This window comes from Nymphaea colorata, chromosome 8 (assembly GCF_008831285.2).
Source record: "Nymphaea colorata isolate Beijing-Zhang1983 chromosome 8, ASM883128v2, whole genome shotgun sequence".
Taxonomy (NCBI): Eukaryota; Viridiplantae; Streptophyta; class Magnoliopsida; order Nymphaeales; family Nymphaeaceae; genus Nymphaea; species Nymphaea colorata.
In genome coordinates, this window is record NC_045145.1 from 8,679,792 (window position 1) to 8,692,678 (window position 12,887).

At 39.2% G+C, this 12,887-nt stretch overlaps 1 protein-coding gene across 1 annotated transcript; it reads right to left on the reverse strand.

The window, feature by feature from the left end:
• Nucleotides 1-1,422: 1,422 nt before the first annotated feature.
• LOC116258473 (uncharacterized) lies at nt 1,423-2,896 on the reverse strand. The gene has a single exon (XM_031635641.2). The coding sequence runs from the start codon at nt 2,778-2,780 to the stop codon at nt 1,599-1,601; it is 1,182 nt and encodes a 393-aa protein (XP_031491501.1). The 5' UTR covers nt 2,781-2,896; the 3' UTR covers nt 1,423-1,598.
• Between the last annotated feature and the right edge of the window lie 9,991 nt (nt 2,897-12,887).

Genomic DNA, 12,887 nt, shown 5'->3' on the forward strand with positions numbered 1-12,887 from the left:
CTACAAGCAAGCGACTTTTATTTAGATAGACCTATATGAAGTGTTCTGCATATTTAAATCCTGGTCCTCCTCAACTGACATAAGTTCCATGTCTGCTGCTCACGTTATTATTTTTACTTGATGACAGACCTTCAAGTTCATTATATAACAACTCCCTTATGATAAGTGTATTGAAGCTTTTGTTGCACAGCTTCTTAAGTATCATATCATGACAGTTGAATCACCTTAATTTTGCATTACCTTCTATTCCATCTTGCAGAACATATAACGTAGATTAGAGGACCAGCAAAAGTTTCCTCCATATTGGTAAGTTGATAGCAGCCTTATTATGTAACTGTACGATCTATATGGGCAGCTGATACCTCAACGCCAAAGTTACCAAAAAAGAATATAACTACATAACATGAAAACCACAAGGTTAAACAATAAAGTAAGATATATCTGTAGCTCTTCTGGTAGGAGCATTTTGTCGCTCCAATTGCAGATAATATTAATTATTCAAGGAGGCACAATACCATTTTGCCTCTCCAACCTCATGTCAGGTCCAAAAGAACTGAAAGTTCTGTGAGGTGTAACACTGTGAAAGATGTTATAAGCCGCTTTTCCAGCAAACCAAGATAATTAATCTTATGATTTTGAGAAGGAAGCTCTTGCTGAGACAGGCTTTGACTGCACCATAAGAAAAACAAAAACAACTAGCTCCATAATCAATAAGAACAAACCAAAGAAAGGAAAGACCACAGATACAACAGCCTAAAGATACAAAGAAAGAAGTTCAAAGTGAAGGAAACCTAGCTTCGAGAGGAAGAATGACAAGAAGCACTAACTTGATAAGAAGAAGTAATATAAATTGTAGTAAAGAAATTTGTGAAAGATATATCCTGCATTAGGAATGAAACGTATCAACTCAAGAAGACAATCATGTGATTTCTCAAAAGGTACTAGAGTAAGATCCTCCTGTACCCGATTATCTTCATGTACCTGATAACCTCGAGAGTTTACTCGCTGAGGATCATCCAACCTGCTTTTCCAATCACCATGCAAAATTATTTTCAGCATCTATTAATGGTATCAAATGCTCAAATGTTTTAGCTTAGGGTTTTTACCCTACCTCAATGCAGACACATTTCTTTCCAATTTGAAGCTATTAAAGAGAGAAACAGGCAAACAGCAATCCTTGTTTTTTTTTGAGACAAGGGTAACAATCATATGAATCACCATGACCATGGCTGCGCTTTCACTTGTTGAAGCTGAATGGGAAGATTATTCTTTTATTTTTAGCGTTAACGCACGATAATCAAGATATTCATATTTTACCGGAAAAAATGGTAAAGAATTTGCTTTTGCCACTTACCAAGATCAACTGATATTTGTTCATCACGGGCGTGCAGACAAATAAAAAAGAAGTCATTGGATCACACATAACAGAAGGAATAAGAATGTGGTGATTCAAATATGCAGGCCGTGAACAGAGTTCGTTTAAAAGAGACCAAAAACCGATACAATCTCTGGGACCAAATACAAAAGAAGAAAAATAATAAATTCAGTTAACCTTGACATGGTGGGAACAAGCCGGATTCTGTCCTCCACCAAAACATTCAATATACATAAGGCATGAACTTGTATCTAACCTTGTTCCTGTATGTTTCATAACTATCTCCGAAACTCTCCAACATCAAATCCTCTTCCAATTTAGCCTTCTGACCATAATAGAGAACTCCAACAAACAGGATAAACAACATACTCAAAGGCGCCCGAAGCGCCGCAAAGTAAACCGCAAACAGGAACATAGTAGAAGCATAAATTGGGTGGCGAATCCAGCGAAATGGGCCAAACTGCACCACGCTAGTCGGCACAACCACCTTCTCCGAATAATTCGACAGATGAAGAACACTTTTGTACTGCATAAGCAAAACGACCATTACCAGCAACCAAATGGGCAGGTTCTGCCATCCTCCAGGGACCTGGTGAAGAGGGGGCGCCTCAAACGCAGCCAGAAAATGACTCACCAGGACGGCAGCAGCAAACGCCACTCTGTAGGGGAGAGGGAGCCTCACATCCCATTTCTCGTCGTGGGGCCTGAGGTAATAATCCCCATAGAGCCTCTTCCTCACGCTGACATTGAAGAAGAAGAAGTAATGGTAGATGAAGAAAAAAGCTACAGGCCAGCCTTCCAAAAAGCCATTAGCAACGGCAGGCGGCACAAGGGTGAGCCAGGTAAAGGCGGAGGAGACCACCACCAGCTGCTCCCAGATGGAAGCTTTACCGGCGGAATGCTTGTAAGCAAAATACAAGCCAAGGGCGCCCAATGAAAAGGCGACCATCCATGGCCAGAACAGCCAGGTCCAGCTGAAGTACATCAAGAAAAAGGGATCAGTCGCGAGCCTCAGGACGCTCTTCGCTGCGGCAACGGCCAAAGAGAGGAAGCCCACCCATTTGCACACCTCCAGAGGCGTCAATCCGGAGGCCCTCTGAACCAACGACTCTGCAGACATCAGCGACCAATGAGGTATACGGCTCTTCTCCTTGGTGGTAGCGCCAGTAGTAGACGGTGGTTCTGTTCTGAGGATTTTCTCAGGCTTTGGAACTCCATTTCCTTGGTTGAAGGCCCTGCAACTAAAGGCGATGCTGCTGCGGCAGAACGACGGCTTCAGTTGGGGGCAGCAGGGTTTTAGGCGCCGGCTTAGGAAGAAGGAGTAGGAGGAAGGCTTTTGCGGACCTTGTGTCGAGGGTCTAAGAGTGGAGAGAGAGGCATTGGGAAATAAGGTAGGGGCCGCCATCTTCCTCTGGTTAAACCCTTTAAAGGCGATTGAGGAGTAGCTGGCAGAAGACGGGCGCTGCCGCCATGGATTTTGTTATTTGTGCACTATCGCGATGAGGACGAGCCGGATGGCCTCCCAGGGTTTTATATACCGGTTCGTCTTTGTCGGGAAAGACGCTGTCCCGCGTCCGTAAAGACCATAGTGGATCGCTGTTGGCATCGTTGGGACGTGAAACCGGCGAAATTTTGTGGGAAAGTAGGTCATATACACTTCCATGGTCCACGAAAATTTTGCACACTTGTAATGCAGTCGTGTGGTGGTTGAAGGTTTTGCGGTTGAACAATAGAATCGAGATTGAAAGAAAGGCTAATGTATGTGCATGTCGTAATAACCAATGTTATAACCAATATACCTCTCTGAACGTAAATAAACATATTCGTTTTTTTATCCCGTTCTTTTCGTTATTACATACATATGTCGTTATCTCATACTCTTTTTGTTATCTCAAACGCTACATGATATGTCTTGTTATTTTATACCTCTGTCGTTATCTTAGATACTATAAGACATGTTTCGTTATTTCATACTCATATACTCATATTTTTATCTTAGATGCTAAAAGACCCATGTTGTTATATCATACCCCGTTGTCATCTCAGATTCTATAGGACCTGGTTTGTTGTCTCATATCTCTGTTGTTATCTCAGATGTTATGAGATGCATTATTTGTTATCGCTTCTTTTGTTATCTCAGACATTATAGGATGTCTTACCTGCATTGTTATTTCAGATTCTATATGCCGTATTATTTGGTCTTGTCCCTTTTATTATCTGAGATGCTATAAGTTGTGTTATTTAGTCGCATCCATTTTGTTATCTCAGACGCTATATGACATATGTTAAGAATGTCTATTGTTTAATGTTAGGGCATTGAAGTAAATATAGACATTGTATCTTATTTGTCACAAAGGTCAATACTAAAAGTTTGTATATTAGTAGTAAGGTCCACCCTTGTGTACGATCATTGTGTGCATAGGCTGGTGCACAAAACTAGCTTTAGTAATCTTGACAGTCCGCTGGTAACACATGCACGTTTTCAGCTAATTCTTTTAGCCACACGACCCATAGATCAAAAGAAGATTATTCTTTAAACTTGGAAACTACCATTTATACTTTGTGGAAAGTTTTATCGATCAAAGATTAGAAGAGGAATAATGTTTATACTTGGGAAAGTGTTATCTGAAAGTTTTCGCAATGAGTATGGGTAGAGACCGCAAGGCACTACCAAAACATGTCATTCTTTAGACCGCTCATCTCTCTAAAATTAGACAACTGCTAGACCTCTTAACATTTTTTGGAGTATAGAAATTAAATGTGAATTAAACATTTTAACACTTCTTAAAGTCTAAAAATTAGCAGTGAATAATTACAAGTTATGATGAAATGGCTACTACTTGTAAGATTTTACAAATGAGCATATCTTTGAGAGTATAACCTTAATTCAGAAAGCCTTTCATGAAACCAACATTTGTCTTAATGAAAACAAATTTCCAGCCAATTATTTGTTCATTAGATTTGTAAGCAAGACTGCCAACCATTATGTTACCAATGTCAAGTACTTAGCCTTAGACCATGTGTACTCTCGTGTACAACCTAATGTTATCTATGTGGAGGTCTATAAGCTTGTGCAATTAGTAAGTGGTATGTTATCTCATGTACTAGTTGTTTTGTCTGTGCCATTATGATGTGTATTCTAATTGAAAATTTTTCTTCCAAATGTTGATTGTTCTCACATGTTTTCAAGTAGACCTGGGCAACGGGCCGGCCCGGCCCAGGTCGGCCCGTCAGGCCCGAAACCTGGCCCGGGCCCGGCCCCATAGACCGAGTCCCGGCCCATGGCCTGGCGCGTTTGGTAATAAAAAATATTTTTTTATTTATAAAATAAATTTTTAATAATATAAAATATATTTTTACTAATAAAATACATATTATTAAATTTTAAAAATATATTTTTTAATTTATAAACGAGTCGGGCCGTTTTCTCGGCCCAAACCCGGACCCGACTGGGCTGGGTACTGGGTACCCGATGGGTACCCGGCCCGTTGCCCAGGTTTATTTTCAAGTAGTGTCTAAGCTTGATTATTTAATGTTGTCTTGTTGCTTTCTTAGATAGAATCCCAACTGCATTTTCTGATATGAAGCCATTTTAGTTCTTCATTGTCAATCAGCTACTTTTCATGACGCCTTTGCTTAGGGGTTTACTCTAGTCCTATCACTTGGCATGAAAAGTAGAGAACAATTACCTACTCCAATCAAGTTGCGATAATCATTTAAGTGATGCACCCATACTGCCAAGGTTACTTGAATACCTATGAGATGAATTCTATTTGGCCTCACTTAGACCTTATGCAGTTGACGAAATTAGTTTTTCTTTAGCTAGTTTTAGACCACATCTGAGTTCATCAAGTAGCAAACTAGCAAAAGCAAACTAACGAAAACTTTTAACAAAAAAAAAAAGACGCAAGAAAGAATAGAGTAAATGGAATACAACACAATTAAGTGGTTCCGTCTTGGATGACCTACATCTATAGTAAGTTCTTGCTTTCTTGATTCTTTCAATAAACTTTAATGTTAACATTTGTTTTTATTTTTGTCTCGACACAACCATTATGACCAGTATGGCTGTTGATGGAGAAGTTGGAGCTTATATCCATTTCATTATTGATTGTTGTGATTTTCTTTACTTGCTGGTTCCATTCTGGTATCATTGCCTTTTTATTGACCTTAGTTGTTGCGGTGGAGGAGTTGTTCCTAAGATTACCTCCTCAGGTTCACCGTATCTTCACCAGCACTACAACAATAACTAGTATACCCTATGGTTTGTTTGGCATGAGAAATGATGTATTAATATTTATTGAATGAATAAGTGCACCATTATTTTGCCTAATATTTGTGCTAAATTCATGAAACATTCCAATAGTGTTCATCATGCTAAACGGGATCAATAGGTCTTGCATGAGGTGTCTTCCGTAGCATATAATGCTCCAGCATTGCACACATAGTTAAAACACTTGTGAGGTTTAAAAAGCAGATTTTGGGTCAAATATTTTCATGCAGCCCACCAAAAAGAGGGGGAGAGAAGTTTTTCTCTATGATAGAATATTGCTAAGGTAGCATCTGTATGACACCTTAAAAAATATAATGTTTTCTTAAATAGTTTACACAAAAGAAGAAGAAGAATAGAAATAGAAGAGTTGGCTATAAGCCTATGGACCATCAACTACATAAACATATCCCAGTTTTTTAACATCTTGGCTAAGCAGCAATATGGGATGCTCATGCAGCCAACCTCAGCATTGCTTGGGAAGCAAGTAGGATCTAATCAAATGTTGAGTCAAGCAAATAACAATGCACTTGGGATAAGTGATGCAGTGCTGCAAGGACGAAGCATATCAGTGCAACATGGCCAGCAATCCCTTTGAAAGTTGCAGTCTTGTTTATAAGTTCCCACGTGTAGCATTAGGCTGACACTGGAGTGCTTCCATTGGACACGTATTCTATCTCCACAACCATGTATGGTGGCGCAGGGTTGAACAAGTGAAAGCTTGATGTCAAGTAGGGCATTTGCTTATCCAAAAATCATGTAGATAACATTCTTATAGATGATCTCTATAAACATCATGAGAAAACAAAAATCATAAAGATTAAATGGGTCACTTTATCAAATATTAAAGACAACGAAGCATTGAATCAGTGCTAGCAAATAATTGGTTCCATGATCCTTACTCTATCTCTACTTGCAAAATCAAGTATGTTACCTTTCTGACTTGCGGATATTGATACACATATGAAAAGGTATATGAAACTAGTATTCTTCAATTGTAGGATTTACAGTGAAAAATCTACCCATCCATAAGCTAGAAAGGTGGTTCACTAAACAAAAAATGAGAAGAACAAAACATGACATTCAAACAAAATGCTAGCAAGGCATATAATTAGTATGTCCCATCGAGTTTGCTAAAAATTTTTCAAAAGTTATATAAGCGTTGTCTATATAAAATGTAATGAACAAGTGAAATAAAATAAGTATATGATGGACTCTCCTACGATGGAGCTGCAGTTAGAGATGCCTTATTCAGGACAAATTCTACATTATAAGTTCTCATCTCTTGCTTTCTCTCTCTTTCCTCTCCTATAGTTTATCAAGCAGCACCCTCATCGTGAATGTTCACCCACCTTCCTTCAATAGAATCCCCTAATTTTCTCCATGTTTAGCATAATCCCCTAACTACCAAACAAACTCCATCAACATTTCTAGACATCTTGAACCATCAGGGCAAGAACAACAAAAGCACTGAAGATCTAGTCGAAAGAGTGGTTTCTAAGAATCCCAACTTCCTTCCCTTTGAAGATGATAACAAAATTCCCTAATTTTTTTTGTAAACTGTTAGAAATTTATTGCTTTGAAGATAATAGCAAAAAAATTAGCATAAATGTTTAACAAAACTCAAGCCTGAATGTTGCCTCAAGTTCACTAAAGGTAGCTTTGTCACAAGAATGGTGTTTGAGAACGACTCCCATGAATATATTTGATCAACTTTTTAGGTGAGCTCATCCAAAATTACATGTGGGGTGAAAAAGCCTGGGGTACATGTTTCATTCACTGTGTAAAAGTGGTTTTTTGAAATTAGGTTTTTCGTAAGCCTAGTTTCATGTCACTCAAACCTAAGTTAAGCTTTGTTTTAGAGGCAAAACAATGCTTTGCCCATGAAATTGCCATTTTGATAGCGTCATCCAAACAACATCTAGGAGCATGAATTTAAATGTAGAGATAAAGTGAGGGTGGTTAACAATGATAGTTCATGACCCATGATTCTTCTCTTCATGAATGTTCAGGTCTATCTCGATATCTTTTGGCACCACTCTATTATACACTCATACATTTATAAGTTTTTCTTCCTAGTTAAAGTTACGGTAGGGTTTACAAAACTTTGTATTTTAGATGGCAAGTGAAGTCATACAATATGGTTCATGTTATAGTGTTTCATAGTTCCCTTCTTAGAAAAATCAATTTTCTAATCCTCTTAAAGGAAAAAGTTTTGGATTTTTAGGTGTTCTCTTTGTCATTCCTATAGAGATAAAGCTTAATATTTATCATGCATTGGGAAGACTGACCTGTTTGAACCGTGAGACATGACGGTTGCCTATCCAATGTAAGCCTTAAGGACAAGAGAGTGTGTTGATAATTCAAAAACAGAGTCCACACGAAAAATAAAGAACACAAGGGCATGAAATAAGGAACTTGCAATGAGCATAGATTGCCTTCATCACAAGGGAAATGTAAGCAATGAGATCGTGATGAATTACATAGGATAGCTAAAGCCACTTACATAGGATTCAAATGTTGATCATCCAAGATATAGTTTCCTTAACATGCACTGGGACTGGTGGAAAGGTACTCTATTATAAGTAAACACAGGCATACAGAAGAGTATACTAATGTAGACATTGGGGAATAGGCTTCTCCCTTCAAATCATGTTTCATCCTTAGCACCAACTACTACATGGTAGGCTGAGACTTCCTCTGGGTATCGTTGTTTCATCTAGAAAACATACTCCCACTTCAGTTGCTCCTCGCCTACCCACTTCATAAGCTATTTTTTTGGCTCTCTAAGATAGTAGATTTTGTTTCGAAGAATCTACTCCACCTATTAGTCCGCTGCTTACTTGGTTGATGTACTTACTATAAGATTAGCTCCCGTTGTGGTGTGCTCCTCTCTAGGCCTTCACCATCGACATAGTAGGGCTTTAAGTTGCAAACATAGAACACTGGACATACCTTGAGGTCAAGCGGTAGTTCTTGCTAGTATGTCAGCTTCTCGATCCTCTTAACTATAGTGAATAGTCTCTCATACTTATGAATCAAGGCATTGTGTTACCCAATAAAGATTCTCATATGATTTGGGTACACCTTCTCGAGGACTTAGTCTCTGACTCTAAACTCCATAGTTATTGTTGCTTGTTGGTTCACTTCTTTAATTATATGGTGGCATTGTGCAAGAACGCTTTATCTAACTCTATTTGCTCCTACCAGTCCCTAAAAAACTGGTAGGTGAAGGCTAGCCTTCATTTCTCTTAGGCAGCAAGGATATGTGGCATCAGCAGCTGCCACCTAGTGGTTATTCGGATCGATTGTGCCCTGAAGACTCACTCTTTTGCAAGTTGTAGCAGAATTGGACTACACTTAACAATTTCACCCTTTTTTTTGCTCATGCTAACAAAGTACCATAGGTGTTGCTCCAATAAAGTATTAATGTACTCAACCTAACCATCTGCCTACAGATAAAAGTTTGTTGAAAACAGCAAGTCTGAGCCCAGTAATTGGAACACTTTATGCTAGAACTTGTCTATGAAGTAGGAATCATGGTTGTTTACAACATTTTTTGGCACACTCCAATACTTCATGATGTTATTTACGAACAACTTTGCCATATTTGTATAGGACATTCTTTTGAGGTTCGAATCAAGGTAACATATTTAAAAAATCAATCCACAACCACAAACATAAAGTTGAAGCTATCTACTTTTGAGAAACTGACAATGAAATCCATTGAAAGGTTCTCTCATGGATTTTTAAGAATAGGAAGAGGTTCCAAGAGGTCGGTAGTCTTCTAATTTGTCACCTTGTCCTGTTATCAAATGAGGCATATCATCACATAGGCCTTAACTTTGTTATGCATCTATTGTTAGTAATAGTTATGTTCAAGGAGTGTTTGGGTTTGCTTCTAGACAGGATAACTTGCCCATAATGTGTCATGAAACTCTTTTAATAGCTCTCATCAAAGTTTGTTACACCTTGGCATGAACACGCATATGCGCTTGGTGAGGAGAAGTCCATCCTATAGATGGAATCTCTTAGTCTTCCCTATCTCGGCCAGGGCCACTAGGTGCTTTGTTGTGAAATCCTACCGCATGCCTTCGCAAACACGGTCGATAAGAGCACTCTCTAGCTATGCTTTGGAGGCTTTTGACCAAGTGGCCGCGAGTTTTGCCTTATGACTTAATGCATTGGCTGCGACATTGGTTCTTCTTGCCTTGTACTCCAGTGCAAAATCGAACTGCTAAAGATTATTACAAACAAGCTTTCTTTGGGGTCAACTTCTTTTGAGTTTGGAAATAACTTATTGCCACATTGTCTATCTTCACAATAAATTGAGCTCCCAATAGATAATACCTTTAAATACAAAAGTAGTGCATGAAGGTCATCATCTTCCATTCACACATGGAGTAGTGCCACTCCGCATCCTTTGGCTTCCAGCTCTCATAGACAAATGGAATGTCCCTCTTGCATTAACCCCCTACCAATAGCAAAATCAGAAGCATTAGTGTGGACTCCAAACGGCTTCAAGTGGCTAGCTAGTTTTAGCACAAGTCCCTGCATAAGGGCCTTCTCAGCCTAGCAAAAGCATCTTGAACTAGCTCCGTCTAAGCCCATGTTTGATTTTTCATTAACAAATCAATAAGGGGCATAGCAATCAGAGAATACTCCTTGATGAACCACTGACAATAGATCGCCAACCTAAGGAAAGACTACAACTATTGGACGGCTTCAACCTCTTCCTTCGCTCATGCAACCACCACCCTCCCTCTACCATGAGCAAAGACCCACCCTTGGATACCAGATAGAGGGAAGCAATTAATAATGAACTAGAATAGAAAGGTACTTAGACTTGTTGTAGAACTTTCACTTGAACCGACACTAGCACTAGCTCCGAAACTGGAACTAGAAAGTGACACGATTCTCACTTTTGACATGTCAACAAGGTCTTATAGAATTCCTCTTAGTGGAATGGGTGGAAGAACTGTTAGTTTGTGGATCGTGGTCTCACACACTAATCCCTATAGGTGCCCCATACTAGGCTGTTAGCACGAAGGTTCTAGACTTAGCCAAGCATTAGTGAAGCAAAACGAAGCATCAATTCAGAGCTGATTTTCTTTTCGGGTTCCAGTCCAGGATGGCCTTCATGTTCTCTGTATTTGTTTGCAGCTAGCCATGCCTGACAACATAGCTGTTGAAGTTGATTTCCCCTTGGCCAAAGAAGCACTTTTCCCTCTTCATATAGAGATTATTTTCTTTCAACACTTGGAACACCATTCGCAACTAACCAACATGCTCTTTCAAGTTGTCACTCAATACCACAATGTCATCGAGTTAGACTTCTATAAACTTCTCTAGATATTGATAGGAAATCTTGTTCATCAGGCGTTGAGAAGGTGGCATGGGCATTTTTCAACTCAAACAACATAACTAAGAACTCATAGGCTCTATAGTAAAATGACACAGGTGGTTTTCGGTTCATCTTCTTTTACATTGTACTTGCCAATAACCCAAACGCTTCTGGGACCAAACCAGGGGATCATTAGACACTTTCTTGATTGCCACCAAGTATGTTTCATCTCCATGCTTTAGGTATTTCTTCAACTGAATAGCAGACAATATCACAACCTTGACCTTATCTTTCTTTGTTGTCAATGTTGGAACCATGTAGAGGCCCTTTCGTCTAGGATGCCAATAGCTTGCAGATGCGGCATCGGGACCATCTTTGCTAAACTAATTTTCCATCAGTGCCACTAAAAAGTTGGGTTTTCCTAACCAACTCTCAATCTTTACATCCACACCGTGGGCCACTCTGCGGATGGACTTTGCCTCCGAGTTCAATGCCTTCATGTGTAACTCTCCCTTCTCAAGGGTGAGGCTCGATCTCCTTGCCTTTTTTTTCATGACAAAGTTATGTGTCGCAATTTGTCCACCATTGCCATTATGAACTTTCCATTTACAAGAATGTCTAAGTGCATAAGTCTAGTAGTTGTCATCACTGTCACCTTTGTCGTCCCCTTCAAAGCATTGAGAAGCTGGAATGCTCCTATCTACGGGCCTTCATTTTCTTGACTTCACACCACATAAGCAGATTGTTTTGAGTAGCTTCCCTAGTTGCTTTCAACATTTGGATACTTTGAAGCAAAGTGATTTATACTATAGTGCTGACACTTCAATCCTAGAAGTGGTTGAGAAGACTTATTGTTGTTGTCATCTCGTCCACTCCCACCACCGTTCTTCTAGACAGTCATCTTAGTGTTTATCCTTTCTTGTTGTCCAGTTATCTTACTATTGCCATCACTATTGTGATTGTTGTTTCCGTCTTTATTTGAATTATAGGGCTTATACTAAAACTTGGGCTGTCTTGATGTGTCAACCAAACTTTTGGTAGCTACAATGGCACTGCTCAAGTCCTTGGGGTCTTGTCATCGAAGTTCTTGCTCTACCCAAGGTTGTCGTCCATTCATGAAGTGGAATAATCGATCTTCATTGGACATTTTTGGAATCTTCAGCATCATATTGTGAATACCTAAACATAATCATGGATCAAACTCATCTGCTTAAGTTATATAAATCATCCTTGCCATATATTATGGATCTTTAGGCAGGAATTGCTCATGCATTTCGTGTTTGAATTCATCCCAATTGTCAATGGTGCAAAGACCCTTCTCAACACTACTAACCCACCTTTGCCACTACAACATGGCATCATTTGTTAAAAACATTGAAGCGGTAGTGATCTTCATCTCATCATCATAAATCCAATTTACCTTAAGGCACTTCTCCAAATGATACATGAATTTTTCAATCTCCTTCACAATTCGAGTACCATTGTATCTATGTGGTTTAGGGACTTTCATATGAGGTGCGACACTTACTCCTCCAGCTTCCTCCATCCTAGCAAGCCGATTCTCCAAGAACCTATTTTGTGTTTTGAGGATCTGCATTTCATCCTCCATAACAGCCAAACGGGCCAAAACATATTCCAACTGAGAATTCACCTAGTTCAAATTCTGGTTAGTCCCAATGTTGTAGTCCTTGAAGCTCTAAATAGCTTCAATCATCGAAATGATTAAAGGATGCAATAGTCGTATTGACTGTAACCAGTCAAGTTTCCATCAATATGTTGGTTCCACTCATCACTTGCCTTTTTTGTTGATGAGTCTATACTCCCTTTGCTAGAGAACTTGTCTTGTTTCCAACCATGTGGCCACAGACAGTAGTATGTCATCAGTTTGCTTGACACAC